Raw genomic sequence first — 18,914 nt, forward strand, 5'->3', positions numbered from 1 at the left:
CGCGCGAGGCTGAGGCAGTGCCCGAGGCAGCTGTGTGGGAGTCGCTTGGATGGAGCCAAGTCACTAAACTATAACCCCCTAGGCCAGAAGCTAAATATGACTTGTCCAGGCCAGAAGTCTGCCACATATGTCAATGTCACCCCTCCCGTGCCGCTCCTATGGAGCTCCGCCCTGCCACCGTTAGCGAGACTGAGGCAGTGCCCGAGGCGGCTGCATGGGAGTCGCTTGGATGGAGCTAAGTCACTAAACTGTCTGACCTAAAGAGACCCACCTAGGTCAGAAGCTAGACATGACTTGCTCCCCCACCCCAGGTCATAAGCCAGATATGACTTGCCCCCCCTCTAAGCCAGAAGCTAGTCTATGGTGGGAGGGTGTTTTTGTGACGTCAGTTATTTGTATGTCACATCATAATAATTATGTCAATGACACCCCTTCCGTGACGCTCCCATGTTGCACTTAGTTCCTTCTTAGCGACTTCCAGCTCCCCTAAGTACGCCCGTAGCTAGATTTGTAGCTGTACAATAGCAACACCGCCCCAATCGATGATAGCGCCCCATGGGCGCCGCGATCAATTACTAGTGACGCTTGATTCCGTACATTTCTCGCAGTCGCGTTGCGCACGCGCGTTTGCGGTCCCCTATAAGCGCCGTAGGCGCGTCACAATAGAAATGTACTGTTGTGGTCCCTTTCAGACCTAAAAGGAACGTTTGTCGCTGATGTCTGACCGCCTAAATGGTGCCGTGTCTTTTGTATCTCCTTCTCTTTCTCTCCTGCCTTGTTGTGTATGTAAATATGTGTCTTTCTTTTGTTTCTTTCTTCAGTACGTAGTTAACTAACCTGCTGCAGGTCCGCGTGGTGGTACTCGTGGTGGTAGGCGGGCCGGTGCGGGTGCGGCGGGCCGGCCGCGCCGCGCGCCCCGCCCCTCCCCCGCGTAGAGCGAGACTGAGGCAGTGCCCGAGGCAGCTGTGTGGGAGTCGCTTTGATGGAGCTGAGTCACTAAACTAGCTGACCTAGAGACCCACCTAGGCCAGAAGCTAGATATGACTTGCTNAGATAGATATGACTTGTCCTCCCCCCTCGCCCCTAGGGCAGAAGCTAGATACGTCCATGGCTTGAGCATCAAACGTCAGTGAGACTTCAAATGAGCGTCAAAAGTCAGCGAGACTTCAGAATAGTATGCTCTGTCTGTGTCGCTCCCATGCCTCAGGCACTGACTCAGTTATGTCACGTCGCATTGCGCGTGCGCGCACGATTAGAATAAGAATACTAAGGTTGCGGTCTCCTATAAGCGCCACAGGCGCGTCACGTTAGGAATGAACTGTGTGGCGCTAGTTTCCGTATATTTTCCGCAGTCGCGCTGCAAAGATGTGTCACTGAGTGGGTGAGTTTTGTGTATGTAATTATGTGTCTTCGTCCTCTAGATTGCCTGAAAGAGACCGCGTTATTGGGCCGTGTCTTTTGTATATCTCCTTCTCTTTCTCCCTGTCCTGTCCCTATCTATCCACCAACCTGCTGCAGGTCCGCGTGGTGGTACTCGTGGTGGTAGGCGGGCCGGTGCGGGTGCGGCGGGACGGGCGCGGCGGAGGCGGGCCGGCCGCGCCGCGCGCCCCGCCCCCGCGCCACCCCGCCCCGCCCCCTGGTAGAACCACGCCCCCTCGTGTCCTCGCCGTTGAGGGATACCGTGTCTGGAAGGGGTGACGAGTTAGTGTTTTATTATCACAGACAAAGTAACATTCGTAATCTTCGATCAATTATACCAACTAAAGTACGGCCAACCAGCAGCGATACGAAAGGTCGATACGACTATTGAGTCGACAATATATTCTGTCTCTTCCCATCTTGTGTATTTGTCGTAATGTCTCGTTCTCCCGCCAAAATATGTCAAAGTCAGACGGGTTCACCCATGACATTGGGTTTGTTTACATTTGGTATCGCTTCTCGTTGACCGTACTTTAAATATCGAGTCAGAAAATTACGTCTCGGGACATAAGAGCGCACTTGAGAAGTCATACTCGACGCAAAGACTCATGGCAGGCGGAGCTTATGGCTAATGGTAATTTTTGAAACAGATGCACACTCGCCAATATTTTGAACTACACCCTCTTTGCTGGAAAACTTGTCAATATGGGATCAAGGCAATAATCCTAATAAAATTAATTAATTAAATTAAAAGCACGATTATTATGCAAGGTCCCAGTCAAATATTTCAGCAAAAAAAAACCAACAGCATAATATTAAATGTATGTAGGTATCGTAACATGCAATGACGTGTGAAATAATCTTAATTCTTAATGAAATTAAAAAAGAACTGCAACAATAAATTATTGTCACAGCCCTTAGTGTAAACATTTATACATTTATCTATCTATATATATATAAAAATGAAACCCGTTTCGCGTTGTCACGGCATCACGTGTGAACGGCTGAACCGATTTCGATAATTCTTTTTTTTTAATGTTTGTGGAAGTCCAAGGATGGTTCTTACGGAAAAAAAAATTAAGAAAATCTCTACGCTAAGGCGGTACGAAGTTCGCCGGGTCAGCTAGTATTACATAAGAATATAATTTATATAATTACATAGAAAAGACCACGTACGTCTCCTCTCTGGCAAACACGTACTGTGTCCGACTTGAAAAACGAAGAAAACATCATTGCATTATAAATATTATTCAAAAACCTTTAAAAACAAGCTTTTATTTATTAAATCCAGTCACGACAGGGTTTCTTGTCGTCACAAAGTTCCTATGGTTTTCTGGCTCCATCATCAGATCATCACCATGACGTCATTATGTTTCGTAATCCAAATTATAGTTCGCGCAGCGAAAGTTGAGGCGAACATGGAACTCACACTGATGTAATATTTGAATACAGAACACACTTCATGCTTCAAGTTCAAATATCGAATACACTAGCTGCCTCGCTTTTGCTAAGCTATCTGTGGAAGCGAGACAAAAAACACTTTCTAGTCCGACTACGCAAGAAATCTGCGCGGAGAGCGTATACAGATACAAATATTTGCTTGTGTTGATCACCTCATCTCTCGCTGCGCGACTTTTACATATGTATCCAAAATTCAGCTCAATCGGTTGTTAAGAAGGTCTGATTCAGCTTGCAAGATTCATTGCAAGTTAAATAAAAGCTTGTTACATACAAAATAAGACACAAACACACAATTTGCGTCGGTTAATTTGTAAGAATTATTATGTACCCGTATTGCGTAACCCATTATCCCTATGGTGAGAGGTATGAGGCCTAAATTACGGGAAATTTTAAATACTCCAAAGTATTCATCAATATTCTAAAGGTTCGAAGGCAATAAATAATTTTTTTTTTATTTATTCTTGAATTTCATGAACCGTGAACTGAGAAAGTGTGTAAGAAGTCCTTTCTTAGTTGTGTACTGCGGTGTAAGTCGCGAGTCAAGTAAGCGAGTGAGTGTTTGAAAGTCTTATGTCCATTTTGACCATCAATCCCTAATTTTAAGTGATCCCTATGAAACGGGACTGTTCCCACCTCTCGTTCCCCCCACCGCCGCAACTCCTGTGTAGCCAGGATCTACAGCTTGACCGCCAATAACCAAACCAGTGAAGGCCAAGTTTGTCCCGGGGAAAGTTAAACTGTCATTGGACCCGCAACGAAATTAATAAGAACATAGGAGTTCGAAATTAAGGTTCGACTTCTCTTCATTGCAAAGCGGATGACAGTTGACCCGATGAAAACAAAATTGCTATTATATGTTACCATAGGGGTCACTTAAAATATAGGGATTGATTGCATTAGGTGAGTTATTACCGTTATGATGATGATGTGTGCTGCGTTGTGAGTGACCGGTGAACTGGTTACGCTCTGGTGAGTGGTCCGTACGTGTGTGAGGTTCTGAGTGAATGAGGCATGAGTGTGTTAGGTGAGTGAGTTATTAGATAAGGCGACGGAACTTCTGCGTGAGTGAATTACTAGTAAAGTCCGGTCGCCGAGCAGATAGAATTTCGTCCAATGACCAAAAGCTACCTATCCTGCTGTCGCGACTGTGCGACGGGCGGCCGCAGTGAGTGTGCAGGCGCGACAGTAATATAATTACGCGGGAGCGATAAGGATGGGTAGCTTGGGGTCATTGTACGAAATTCTATCTGCTCAGCGACCGGAATTTACACAAAGCGACTGAGCTTATTGGGTGAGCTTTTTTATACTTGAGTGAGAGAGTTATAATTTCAACGTTAACAATATAATAATTATCAAAGAGTGTGTTGGGCGAGTGGGTTTTATACTTAAGTGAGTGATTTTGTGACTTGGTGGAAATCATTGGCTATTTTCAGCAGTGGACGTTCTATGGCTGAAATGATGATGAGTGACTGAGTGAGTGATTTCCCAAGTGAGTTATACCTCAAGATTAATATCATTGGGGAGGCCTATGTTAAGCAGTGGACGTCCTAATTGCTGAAATGATGATGAGTGAGTGATTTCCCAAGTAATTTATAACTCAAGATTAATATCATTCGGCCTAGGTTCAGTAGTGGACGTATTATGGCTGAAAAGAGTGAGTGAGTGATTTCCCGAGTGAGTTACTATTATTATTAGTTACTATAAGGTCAGTAGTTACCATGCTCTGAGTGAGTGATTTCCCGAGTGAGTTGTTATTATTATTATTAGTTACTATAAGGTCAGTAGTTACCATGCTCTGAGTGAGTGATTTCCCGAGTGAGTTACTATTATTATTAGCGAGTTATTATAATTATTAGTTACATACGGTCAGTAGTTACCATGCTCTGAGTGAGTGATTTCCCGAGTGAGTTACTATTATTATTAGCGAGTTATTATAATTATTAGTTACTATAAGGTCAGTCAGTAGTTACCATGCTCTGAGTGAGTGATTTCCCGAGTGATAAACTATTATTATTAGCGAGTTATTATAATTATTAGTTACTATAAGGTCAGTAGTTACCATGCTCGGAGTGAGTGATTTCCCGAGTGAGTTACTATTATTATTAGCGAGTTATTATAATTATTAGTTACTATAAGGTCAGTCAGTAGTTACCATGCTCTGAGTGAGTGATTTCCCGAGTGATAAACTATTATTATTAGCGAGTTATTATAATTATTAGTTACTATAAGGTCAGTAGTTACCATGCTCGGAGTGAGTGATTTCCCGAGTGAGTTACTATTATTATTAGCGAGTTATTATAATTATTAGTTACTATAAGGTCAGTCAGTAGTTACCATGCTCTGAGTGAGTGATTTCCCGAGTGATAAACTATTATTATTAGCGAGTTATTATAATTATTAGTTACTATAAGGTCAGTAGTTACCATGCTCGGAGTGAGTGATTTCCCGAGTGAGTTACTATTATTATTAGCGAGTTATTATAATTATTAGTTACTATAAGGTCAGTCAGTAGTTACCATGCTCTGAGTGAGTGATTTCCCGAGTGATAAACTATTATTATTAGCGAGTTATTATAATTATTAGTTACTATAAGGTCAGTAGTTACCATGCTCGGAGTGATTTCCCGAGTGAGTTACTATTATTATTAGTGAGTTATTATAATTATTAGTTACTATAAGGTCAGTAGTTACCATGCTCGGAGTGATTTCCCGAGTGAGTTACTATTATTATTAGTGAGTTATTATAATTATTAGTTACTATAAGGTCAGTAGTTACCATGCTCGGGTCTTGCTGTGTGCGGCGGCGCGTGCTTGCCGGGGCGCGCTGCCTTCACGTCAATGTCTAGCGGCACCCACTTGTGCTTGCCGGATTTACTGCTGCCCTTGCCCGGACCTGAGAAGAAAAAGAACTTTTATATTTTACACTAGCGGCCGCCCGCGACTTCGTACGCGTGGATCCCGTTTTACCCCCTTCATCTATCTTACGCGGTTTAGATTTTTTCATACAAATGTTTTTTCCCGCTAACTCCCGTTCCCGTTGGAATTTCACAATATCCTGTTGTAACTAAGCTTTAAGTTTACTAAGGGACCTGCATGCCAAATTTCAAGCGTCTAACTTAAGCGGTTTAGATTTTTCATACAAAAGGATTTTCCCGGTTATTCCTATTCCTGTGGGAATTTCGGGTATTCCTTTCTTAGTGCACCTCTACGGTACCTAAGCTACGTCCCTTATAAATTTCAAGTGCCTACGTTTAGCCGTTTAGGCTGTGCGTGGGTATGTCAGTGAGTCAGTCATACAAAAGGAATTTCCCGCAAATTCCAGTTCCCGTGGGAATTTTGCAATATCCTGTTGTAACTAAGCTTTAAGTTTACTAAGGTACCTGCATGCCAAATTTTAAGCGTCTAACTTGCGCGGTTTAGATTTTTTCATACAAATGTTTTTTCCCGCTAACTCCCGTTCCCGTGGGAATTCATAAGTATCCTATAACCTGCCCAGGAGTATGAAGAATAATTGTGCCAAGTTTCGTTAAAATCCGTCGAGTAGTTTTTGTTTCTATAAGGAACATACAGACAGACAGACAGACAGACAGACAGACAGACAGACAGACAAAAATTTTACTGATTGCATTTTTGGCATCAGTATCGATCACTAATTACCCCCTGATAGTTATTTTGAAAATATATTTCATGTACAGAATTGACCTCTCTACAGATTTATTATAAGTATAGATTATCTAAGTCAGTGGTTCTTAACCGGTGGTCCGCGGACCACTGGTGGTCCCTTGAAGCATTCCAAGTGGTCCACGAAGTGCACTTGTACACCTTGGTCAAAACCACTTTTAACTGATTTTTGTAGTCAAACTGGTAATGACCGATTATGAGGTGGTCCCTGACAAGACAGAAATTTGGTAAAAGGTCCCTCATGACTTTAAGGTTAAGAACCACAGATCTAAGTGAATAACTAAGTGAAAAACTTTTTTAACTAAATGTAAATTGATTTAAAAATTTTAATTTTGCATGCCAAAAGGTGGAAGATGGAGATACTAAAATACTTGTAACACCTACTTGTAATACCCATGTTCGCAAATTTAATATATTTGATTTGATTAGCAATTTGTAAATATAAATTACTAATATCCCGTTAACACCTCGTGCTAAGCTAAATATGCGTGTTTTGCGAGTGGGTTCACCACAGTAGTCGAGTGGGAATCGAACCCGCGTTCCTCGGATCACGAGTCGGTTAGTCCGACGAGCTTTAGCCCGGATGAAATTAAATTTGATGAAGAGAAGCAACTTAAGTCTGTTATTTATTTTGTGTCAAATAAAGATTTTCTATTCTAACTTAGTTGACATTAATGCAATCGTATCGTGTAACTGTACTGGTCTGTAGTTTCAGCAAAATACTGTGTAGCCAGGATGTACAGCTTGACGGCCAATAAAAAAACAACCAGTGAAGGTCAGTTTGTCCCGGGAGAAAGGTAAACTGTCATTGGACCCGCAATGAAATTAATCAGAAGAACATAGGAGGAGTTTAAAGATAAGGTTTGACTTCCGGTTTCGATTAAATAGATAAATGCCGATGGGGTAGCAAGGTTCTGGAGTCCACTCCACGCTGCGTAGGACGTCCACCCACAAGTTGGGCCGACGACATCATAAAGGTAGCAGGAAGGCGCTGGATGCAGGCCACTACCAGCCGGGCAAAATGGAAAGCATTGGGGGAGGTCTATGTTCAGCAGTGGACGTCCTATGGCTGAGATGACCATGATATAGATACGGGAATATTCCCACCTCTCGTTCCCGCCGCTGCAACTCCTGTGTAGCCAGGATCTACAGCTTGACCGCCAATAAAAATTAAAAACCCAACGAGTGAAGGTCAAGTTTGTCCCGTGGGAAAGTTAAACTATCATTGGACCCGCAACGAAATTATGATGAGATAGATAGAGAAATATCTCACCCGGTGGCTTGGACTTGTCATTGTGTTTGTCGTATGGTTTCTCGGCGTGCGGCTGGTGGTTGACAGCTGGTTCCACCTTCTCCGTTCTAGGCGGCGGCTGGTGGTGGTGCTCCTCTAGAGGCTTGCGGTCCTGGTCCTGGAATGAGATGGGAGAGCATTGAGTAATTTTGATACTACACAAGTTTCCAAGTCAACAGGTAGTCCACCCACGAGGTAGACCGACGACCTCATAAAGGTAGCAGGAAGGCGCTGGATGCGGGCCGCTACCAAACCGGCCATTGTGGAAATGATTGGGGGAGGCCTATGTTCAGCAGTGGACATTCTATGGCTGAAATGATGATGATGAGGAAGTCTACAGTCACTGAAATTCAATTTTAGTAGTAGAAGTAGGCGCTTTCGAGTGACATTGGACAATTAGTCAAAGCTTTTACTTGTTTTTAGTGTAAAAATTTAGTCACTGACGGTGTGGCGGGCGAGCGGCGTCTGTGTCATAATCAGGTTTTTGTAGAACTAGTCAAGTAGCATTAAATAGTTTACTACTTTAACTACTAACCGCGTTTCCGTTGTGATGCGACGAGTCGACCTCCTGGGGCGGCGGCGTCCAGTGGCAACGGGCGCCGCCGGTGATGACATAAGTTCGTTTAAGTCCTCAGGGAACTAGTTAAGTGATTTTAACCAGTCGGTGTTAAAGGTTTAATCACTAGTTGCGTTTAAGTTTGTGACTTGGTCAAGTGGTTGTAACTAGTTACTTCTACGACTTACGACAACAAACCTACACAGTGTCAGCTCAAAACTCCGCTACAAGAGTGGCATTGTCAGCAGCATTCATTAAATCCTCCTGAGTGCAGTTGCTCGGGCACTCAGGACATGACATCATGTGCTTCATCGACTGGGGAACAAAACCGCACCTGCACTCCATGTTTGAGCCATCCAAGAATCCCCATCTGACCATATTGTCCTTACAACGGCCAAACTGCGTCCGAAGTCTATTTAAAGACTTCCAGGTAAGCCAGGGGAGCTCATGTAGTTACTGTAAGGTTATAGATATAAATTAAGTATTTACTAACCGCGTTTCCGTTGTGATGCAACGAGTCGGCCTCCTGGGCCAGCGGCGTCCAGTGGCAACGGGCGCCGGCCACCGCCGCACTTAGCGTCGGCCAGTCGCCGATGTTGGTGATGACATAAGTTCGTTTATTTGAAGTCCTCGGGGAACTAGTCAAGTGATTTTAACTAGTTGGTGAGAAGGTTTAGTCACTAGTTGCGTTCTACTACTTTTAGTCCTGCATCAAATCCCTGGAGAACTAGTGAAGTGGTTTTAACAGGTTACCATGGCAACCAGTCCGAGTAGCCCGCCAGAAGCCGATATCGTTCGGCTATTGTCGTCTTGAGTTATAAAGGTGTAGTTAATGTTGACTACTAACCGCGTTTCCGCTGTGATGCGACGAATCAGCCTCCTGGGGCGGCGGCGTCGAGTAACATCGGACAAACTAGTTGTGAGTGCATGTAGCATTGTAGGCACTAGTTCCGTTTTAGTACTTTTAATCCTGTATCAAGTCCCTAGATAAGGGGTTATAAATAACTAGTTGGTGTAGTTATTGTAGTCACTAACGAGTTCTGGTCAAGTGATTTCAACTAGTTTAACTACTAACCGCGTTTCCGTTGTGATGCGACGAATCAGCCTCCTGGGGCGGCGGCGTCGAGTGGCAACGGGCGCCGGCCACCGCCGCGCTTAGCGTCGGCCAGTCGCCGATGTCGGTGAAGTCGGACGCCTGTGGACAATGGAGATACACTTTAGTTGTTTTGTTTATTACGGTAACATAGTCACCTCACCTTATTCCCTTGTGTTAAGGTCTAAAACCAATGAACTTTTTAATCAGATTACGGGATAATTTAAGGTAAAGCAAGTCAGCAACATAAGAATCGTCGAAAGTGGTACAATTTGCACTCCTATTGTAGCTGAACATAATAATTGTAAAATCATTCTATAGTAACGAGAACGACACTATACTAACGCTCCTTTTTGCCAGACTATACATGTACATAATTACAAAGTAGCCAAAAGCTGCTTAGTAGCAGTTGATAAAAAAGGATTAAAAAATTCACAAATCATTTTCATATAGGTAACAACACAAAATAGCACAAGAAAGACTCGAAAATTCAAATTAATTCGTTTATTCGTTAAAATTTATCTTTGTTTTCTCATCCTAGGCTTTTATACCTGACCATCCTGTTCAATCCTGGCCCAGCTTCGCCTCGCCCTCGTCTTCCGTCGCGCCGAGACGCCGGCTGTCATGACAGAGTGTTTCCAACTAGTGCGCTGACATTGTTCCACTAGTTCACTGCAATTTGTTGTTGGGGACGGCGACTAATGTACACTGGTCACTAGTTGGATGTTGGCTACACTAGTACGCTGACACGACTAGTCACCACTAGTCAAAGTCACCTCGCCAGTCTGCGTAGACTAGTTGGTTGTTAGCTACACTAGTTCACTGCCACGAGTCACTAATCTACGAGACTTCACCAGTCTGCTACTGTCACTAATAGTTAGTGGCTACACTAGTACACTGACACGACTAGTCACCACTAGTTTAGTTCACTTCACCGATGTATCCTGGTCACTAGTGAGAGCTATAAATAGTTTCGCTAGGCACTAATATTTGTTTTTAATACTCTATTACACTGACACAACTAGATCCACTAGTCTAGTTCACTTCATCAATGTCCTCACTTCAATCAGCAACAATATTTTCGTTAGAAAAACACTTTTTCACTAGTCAAATTCACTTTTTCGTATATGAATTAAACAGTAAGCAATGCTTTTTGAGCTGTGTAATAAACAAGTTACAAGTAAGTATTTATATTTATAGTTAAAAAACTTAAATGCGGGTTCCAAAGTCTAGAATTTTATAATTTTGGTGACACAGATAGTGTGGCGCGTTGTTGAAATATGACCAAAGCTTAAAAATGCGAGGTAATCATTTAAAATATTTCCATTCGTAAAAGAAACTGCAGTGGGCTCACTTTTTTGCAAACAAATGTTTTAATTTTCAACACTATTATTTATCTGTCTCAGAAAAACTTTATCGCGCGCGTCCCTGTTTCAGAAAACGGGATAAAAACTATCCTATGTCCTTTCTCGGGACAAACTATCTCTATGTCTTATATCAAAATCGGTTCAGTGGTTTAGGCGTAAAAGCGACACAGACAGACAGACAGAGTTACTTTCGCATTTAAAATATTAGTAAGGATTATCTTCTTTACTAAATTAACCCATTGTGGACGAAAATATCCGTAAACACAAAGAACACAAAACCTATATCTTTTTAAACTCGTAAAAAACATTTACGCCTATTATCAGGGCAAAAAAAAAACGCATTACTACTTGCATCGAATAAATATTTTTCTTTCTTTCTTTCTTTCTTTCATTATCACATAAAAATAGACCTAGCGGGATTCGAATCTGTGACCTATTAATAACATTGTATTCACCGAACTAAAACAAATAAGATATCTCTCTAAAAAAAGATATTTAAAAATTTCCATCGAATCAACCTTTTATCTCCGCGAATATTGCAAAAATTAAAACCACGGTGACATTTACAAATTAAGGAAGTGTTTCGACTGGTTTTAAATGTATTACTGAAAACAGGCTTTTCAATATCACGCGACGTGGTTTTCTAGAAGTTATATTTAACTCAATACTTTCAAGATAAAAGAGCATTAGAATTGCATCATTCGAGACTAAAGACACACCTAATTTTCAACAATGCGATATCTGCTATCATTGTTGTAATAATCACACGTCTTTCCATCCAAAATGGCGTAGAAATAACCTCAAATACGTTGACAGTTGGCGCCGCGTGGTAACCACGTTGCGGTCTGCGCGCGCGCCGGTATACCCGTCCCGCTCTGACGCGCGCGCGTAATGTTTGCGTCTCGCTCGCGCAGTTACCACTCACTTGTATCAAGGTCGCCCGTTCAATTTCAATATGGAATCTTGTTTTCTTTGGACATAGTGGAAGATGGAACGGTAGGCTCGTAGTAATTTTTTTGTTTTGTTAAAATAACATTTTCCGTGTTTTCTAATCAAAAAAACCTCAAGATGACCTCAAGAAACCTCTTGTCGTAAGAATAATTGAATGGATTGAAATAAAAAAAAGTTTGTATGGGAAAAACATATTTCATCAAGTAAGGGAAAAAGTACAATTATTTTATAAATTCACATCCAAGTCGTTTGAGAGTCCCTGAAGAGTACTACATTTTTTTTTATCACCCGGTCGGGTCGTCGTCCAATTTTGTATGACCAAACCAAATTGTTGTAATGCGCACTTTCATACTTGTTGCTCATACAGATTAGCAGCCCGACTAAACTATCGGCCTTACAAAGTCTGTAGTCTTAATTTTTCAGAGCAGTAAAGATTTTTAATAGTGCTTGCGAGTTGCGCGATGAAAACTTTTGCGACTGGCCAAAAATCTTAAACGAATCAAATGTCAGAAGTTAGTACAAACTTTTATAGACTTTTATTTATAGACTTCTATTCTCACCCCTTTTGAGAGATATCGAACTCGAGTCGATGTCTCTCCAAAGGGATGCGCGAAGCCACAACAAGGGCTCTCGCGGAAGACCAGTTTCTTGACATGTCCTTACGAGCATGTCAGGATAAATGCTGAGCGGAAGCCTATTGACACAGTGGCCCACTATTTTCTTTATTCGTTTTGTGTTGTTATTGTGCTTACTATGTTCAATAAAGTCTATTTCTTTCTTTCTATTGAAGCGAGACTACTGAACACAATCGACTTATGGCATGGACTTATATTATTTTTACAATACTTATCTCATGTTACGCTTAAAATTTCGTAATCTATTCCTTTTGCAATAGCCTTATCCGATATATCATCGTTCAGTGTGTTAGTACATACGTAATTTAATAAAAAAAAAAACAGTCGGGTAAAAATTTGGTCTCAGTATGTTCAAGTATGTTCAAGCTGGGACCAACGACCTGATAAAGGTAGCAGGAAGGCGCTGGATGCAGGCCGCTACCAACCTCGCGATGTGGAAGTCATTGGGGGAGGTCTATGTTCAACAATGGACGTCCTGTGGCTGAAATGATGATGATGATATTCTAGCTTTTGTAAGAAACTTGGTCCACGTGAATTTTGGCCGTCACAGAAAGTCTTGTGGCCTGCCCATTGCCACTTCAGCTTGCTAATCCGTTGGGATATGTCAGCAACTTTAGTTCGTTTACGGATCTCCTCATTTCTGATTCGATCTCGTAAAGAATCGCCGAGCTGGATGCAGGCCGCTAACAACCGAGCGACACTTAACTGTCACTGGTTGGTTTTTAATTGGCGGTCAAGCTGTAGATCCTGGCTACACAGGAGTTGCAGCGGTGGGAACGAGAGGTGGGAATCCCGTACCAACCGGGCGATGTGGTAATCATTGGGGGAGGCCTATGTTCAGCAGTGGACATCCTGTGGCTGGAATGATGATGATGACAAGAAAGTCATTAACGCGCGTGTCCATCTTCCAAAAACCGTGATAATTAAAAACTATCCTATGTTTTAACCTAGGTCTCAAACTCTCTTAAAACCAAATTTGGACTAAATCGGTTCAGTGGTGTAAGCGTGAAAGACAAACAAACATTTAGTTTGTGAAACTTTCACATTCATAACGTTTTAAGTAGAATTTATAATGGAAATATTATTAGCATTTAAAAGCATTCATTAAAATTGTTTAAAGCATAAACGTTTACGTAATTTCATATTACTGCATAATAAAATGAAATGGATTATTGGAGCAAAGATAAAAATATTACACGCATCATCACAATAATACAGTAAAGCAGTGGTTCTTAACCGGTGGTCCGCGGACCACTGGTGGTCCCTAGAGGCATTCCAAGTGATCCACGGAGACATCGTAATAAACAAGTGACGTGACGTGATGAGTCGAGTCAATACAACGCAATCGGCGCACAGTGGGCGAGAAATCGACCTCCCTTTCATAGAATTTTTAAAAAAAAAAGTGGTCCCTGACAAGACAGAAATTTGGTAAAATGGTCCCTCGTGACTTAAAGGTTAAGAACCACTGCAGTAAAGCCTTTCTTGAAAGCATAAGGAATGTAGAATTTCTCTCTCGGTCATCAGTGGAGACTAAATGACCTGATGATGATTTTGACAGAAGAAAAATGTTTTTGTGACGTCAAAAGTCAGCGAGACTTCAGATGTGTTTCCGACTTGTAGGCGGTTATCACACTGCGCCGCGCTCCGCCGCGGAGCGCGGGGCGACAGATTTAATCATTGTATGCAAGTACCTCAGTTTGTATAGAAAACACGCGCAGCACTTCACACTGACAACGCGTCCGCGCGCGTGATGCAGTGTGATAACCGCCGTATGCTCTGTCACGTCATAGTCACAGAGCTCTATCCATCGCTGTGCGTTCGATTTCCTGCTTCACTTAAGCAAGCATCGTTTGTAATACAGTAAATTACAGATGTATAGCATACTAACACTGTAACACACTGACTTACAAAAACCGTCTATTATTACTTCATTATTATACTATCTCCTCTCTCCTGTTATCAGAACATCCCAAGGTCATGTTACGCAACTCATTTGCATACACGTTCAAACATACAAGATGATACGGAAAATCGCAGAAACGTATCGGTCAATAGAATACAGGTGTATAGGAAAGGAATCTGTGGTACAAGGAAAACCAAATGTTATTAACGCCCGTATTAACAAACGATGCTTGCTTAAAGCCGGGTTGACACGATAAGAGTCAGTTCGGACCGAGTGGACTCGGATTACTACTCGGACGCTACTCGTATCGTGTAAACATGTAATCCGAGCGCACTCGTACAAATGTACTATGACAGAGCGGACTAGGACGCTGCTCTATTTTTTCTATCACTCGGATCTGAGCTCGGACAATTTTAATTAAAAATAATGGCGGCGTCAAGGAAAAAGTGGTCGGAACGTGATACTGTCAGGTTCGTGGAACTGTATGAAGAAGAAGAAGTGCTGTGGAACGTGAGACTTAAAGAGTATAAAATCAAAGATGCCCGAAATGCCGCTATTGACACAAAATTGGTGCAAAATTGAATGAGCTTTGATAAGAGTACACTATGAACGTGTAAACCACTATAGGAGTACACTCGTATGACGCTGACTGCTGTCTCGTAACGTGTCAACCCGGCTTAAGTCAGAGTAAATACAAATGGGTAGGTCATCTTCACAGGAACGCACGGGCGCGGTTTGTATGTGAGCGCGCCAACACGTATGCACGCACACACTGACAAAATTCGGCGCACCTCACCGCCACATCACCGCTAAATTTTGTCAGTGTGTGCGTGCGCGCCGCATACGTATTGCCGCGCGCTCACATACAAACCGCGCTCGGTGCGTTTCTATGAAGATGACCTACTCATTTGTATTTACTCTGATGATACGGAAAATCAGTCGCAGAAATGATATATCGGTTAATGCAGGTGTATAAGAATCTGTGGTACAAGGAAAACCAAATGTTATTAACGCCCGTATTCACAAACGATGCTTGCTTAAGAGAAACAGCATATCGAACGCACAGCGTTGAAGAGCTCTGTGATTGGTTCATGTGTCACCCTGTGCGTCCACGCGCACTGTGAGACCTCATAGTAATGTTTGTGAATACGGGCGTAAGAAAGTTTATCTGAGACATATTTTTTTAAACTTCTGTCAAACTGTAGGTTAGGGAAAAAGTAACGTACCTAGGTTTTGTTTTATTTTTTCCAGTCAATTTTTTCCGTATCTTAATATGTAAAGTTTGCGATAATGCACTAATTAGTAAATTAACACACTAATTATGGAAATTTTCTTTACTTTCTTTAAATAAAATTACTTTTTCCTTATTTTATATGTACACATTATTCTGTGCTGTAAGTCAAAAATACAATTAAAGTATCGTATGTTCTTCCCATACAAAATATTAAATGTTAGCTACATTCATCATTAATCAGTAATTAATAACTGAATAGGTTCATAATAATCATTCTCCCATCGCAAATATATGAAATATATTTAATTTCACCGTTCTACTATACCGTAATAACAACCAATTATAAGTCTCCGTGCTCTGGTGGTTTGGACTACCAGATGGATTGCACATTAAGCTGTACATTTTCATTAGAAAGAAGCATCAATTACAAACTCATAAGGTTACCACCACAGATCACACAAACTAAAGCGAGATGTGACAAGGGGGCGGGGCCGGTGTCGCAGCAATATGCCCAAAAACAGAACACATTGCTCGTGACAGCAATGATGACAGCAGCGATGTCTTAATGTAAACAGCTTACATTGCTTGCGTAGTACTAAAGATTATTCGAACGTTGAGTATTGATACCGCAGTGGATAATGAGCACATATTTACTTTATGTGTGTGAATTTCTAATGCGTCACTGAGTTTCGAACTCAGCGCATTAGTTGGCATCTCTCTATATCTCTATGGTATCTCTACGATGTGAGTGAGAAAAATAAACTTTCTGTGACAGAAAAAAAATCACCCGGGCGAAGCTACGGGCAAAAGCTATATCATCATCATCATTTCAGCCACAGGACTTGACAGGACGTCCACTGCTGAACGTGAACAACATAGCTCATAAAGATAGCAGGAAGGCGCTGGATGCAGGCCGCTACCAACCGGGCGATGTGAAAGTCATAAAGTCATTGGGGGAGGCCTATGTTCAGCAGTAGACTAAGTATAACGTATAAGTACAATAGTTTTGGACTTGGACTGCCGAGTTTACTCGTATTTTAGCACATTAACTATCACGCACCAGACAAAAATCTCCTAAAATAACCTCTGTAAGGTGAAGGTCACCACGGTATCACTATGATAATATGCTGTCGTATATGGGACTGTGGGTATGTGGGTATATGTATATGAGTCTGGCCGAATTTACATAATCTGTGTCAATATGTCGGCTGTTACGACAAATAACTTAGGCCCGGTTTTCACTGAAGCGGAGAAGAGAGATCTATTTGAATAATACAACCGAACATGACAGCGCACTTGGCAGTCGTGACGTCGTATCGACGCGTATTGACAGCTCGCGACTATTCCCACCTCTCGTTCCCACCGCTGCAACTCCTGTGTAGCCAGGATCTACAACTTGACCGGCAATAGAAACCCAACCAGTGAAGGTCAAGTTTGTCCCGAGGGAAAGTTAAACTGTCATTGGACGTTCGACTTTCCCTCCAGTGCAAAGCGAATGTCAGCTCATAAAAAAGTATTGACAAGCGAACGCGGAGTTACGTTTATTCGTTTCGCTATCAGTGTGCAAGCTGCTTTACGAACTAAAATGACTACGTCAATGAGAAAACTAGATGTCTTAGATCAAATTAGCATTATCTAGACTTTTGATTAGATTTCTAGATTCCAATGAAGTCTTCGTCAACGGTTCCTACGAAGTAGGTTTTTGTATGAGCTGTGGAGTACCGTTAGGATATTGCGTTAAAGATAAACGATTACTGCTTCTGTAGTCTGAGGGGAGTTTAAAAAACCTAGTAACATACTATTTATCGACACATTGCATTTGAAACTTGAAAGTGATTTATAATGTATAGGCGGTGTTGCGACCTTCTTCTTCGATCGATATACAAAGGTACTGTACAGAGGTAGATACTGCACATGAAACTATACATTTTTATTACAAAGTCGTCCCTATTGCAACTACATAAGATGTAGCAGAGTTTATAAGTCTAGCCTAGTAAAATAAACTTGCCGTTCCAAATTTCAGATTGCATAAGATTGGTAATTCATTTATGGGAAAATGTATTAAATTCTTTAATAAATTACCACAAAACTGTTGTAGAACTACCAATTCATAAATTCAAAGCACATATTAAAAGTACCTTAATGAAAAAGGGCTACTATAATTTAAAAGATAAAAATGTTTGGGATGCGTTACTGCCTAGCTCGCATAAATATTTATAACTTTGTACATTTGAAAGCCTGTAAACCTTTGAAAAAGAGGCTGACAATAGTGACTGAGTTTCTTGCGCTGCTTCTTCTCAGCACTGGCCCATTTATTGTCCTGAATCAGTGGTAGGGTTAATACTGGGACGTGTAAAAGTGCTTTTTTAAGCCTATTTACAGAAATAAAAAAAAAAATAAAAAAAAAGCGCATAACTCCAGTCAGTGCCGGGGAGGTATGGGAGCGACACGGGAGGGCGGCTGACATTGACATATTATGACGTGACAGACAAGGCATACAAATCTGAAATCTCGCTGACGTTTGACCGTCACAAAATCCGTGCCGCTCTCATACCTAACCCGAGTTAAGCGCTAGATCTATAGTTCTAATTTTTGTTACATAACGTTTCAGAATGGTTTCACTATAATCGTACTTTTAAAATAGTTTATTTCTTCTCTAGTAAATAATTCAAAACGAATATCGAGTCTAGTGCCGACATCAGAATCTAAATGTATGTTAATTTGCCAAGAAAAACGTGCAATACTGAACTTTACCCACAAGAAAATAAAGTCCACAAGTCGAGTCGGATCTTTGAATGTCAAACTGATAAGTTAGCATTTGCAGTGGATGGAAATACAGACATGTATAATAGTGATGTAAATTTTTAAAACGATTTGCTTGAGCGATACGCGAGTGTAGGTTACGAGAATATGCAAGTGGGTCAGTATAATGCTAGTTGTAGACTAGGAGCTAAAGCTAAGTTAGTTTAGCTTGGCTCGCATAGCTGACCCATAGTGCACACTGCAAACTATGCAAACACTATGGGAAACTGCGACAGCTGTGCGAGCTAAAATTTTAAACTAATTATAAGCTTAGCCCAAAGGTTGCTACGCCAATTTCTATCGCTTAAGACATCCACGGGAGTGAGGGTGGTCGAATTCTACTCCGCCGGAACCATAATTATGGCTCATTAATTTGTTTAATTTTTTTTAAGGGACTCGCGCTGGTAGCTTGAAGCTTTTCCAGCTTCACCGGGCAGAGTGGCGAGTACAGAAGGTAGACTAGCCCGATTTTTTTTTTTTCGGACGGACTATGCTGATAGCCGTGAGCGGCTTTTTCAGCTT

At 41.7% G+C, this 18,914-nt stretch overlaps 1 protein-coding gene across 2 annotated transcripts in view; it reads right to left on the reverse strand.

The window, feature by feature from the left end:
* Positions 1–807: 807 nt before the first annotated feature.
* The window catches only part of LOC114353212 (la-related protein 1-like), a 79,920-nt gene continuing 61,813 nt past the window's right edge, over positions 808–18,914 (reverse strand). The window contains exons 4-9 of one of the 2 annotated variants that reach the window (XM_028305117.1): positions 9,483–9,602; positions 7,834–7,969; positions 5,656–5,772; positions 3,793–3,876; positions 1,510–1,685; positions 808–837 (exon numbers count right to left, since the gene is read on the reverse strand). In XM_028305117.1, coding sequence (XP_028160918.1) covers positions 829–837; positions 1,510–1,685; positions 3,793–3,876; positions 5,656–5,772; positions 7,834–7,969; positions 9,483–9,602 — 642 coding nt within the window. In that variant the 3' untranslated portion in view covers positions 808–828. The remainder of the gene's footprint in view (positions 838–1,509; positions 1,686–3,792; positions 3,877–5,655; positions 5,773–7,833; positions 7,970–9,482; positions 9,603–18,914) is intronic. The other variant, XM_028305118.1, reaches the window with a different exon arrangement.

This window comes from Ostrinia furnacalis, unplaced genomic scaffold, assembly GCF_004193835.3.
Source record: "Ostrinia furnacalis isolate ACB-3 unplaced genomic scaffold, ASM419383v2 OfSCF1638, whole genome shotgun sequence".
In the NCBI taxonomy this organism is placed as follows: domain Eukaryota; kingdom Metazoa; phylum Arthropoda; class Insecta; order Lepidoptera; family Crambidae; genus Ostrinia; species Ostrinia furnacalis.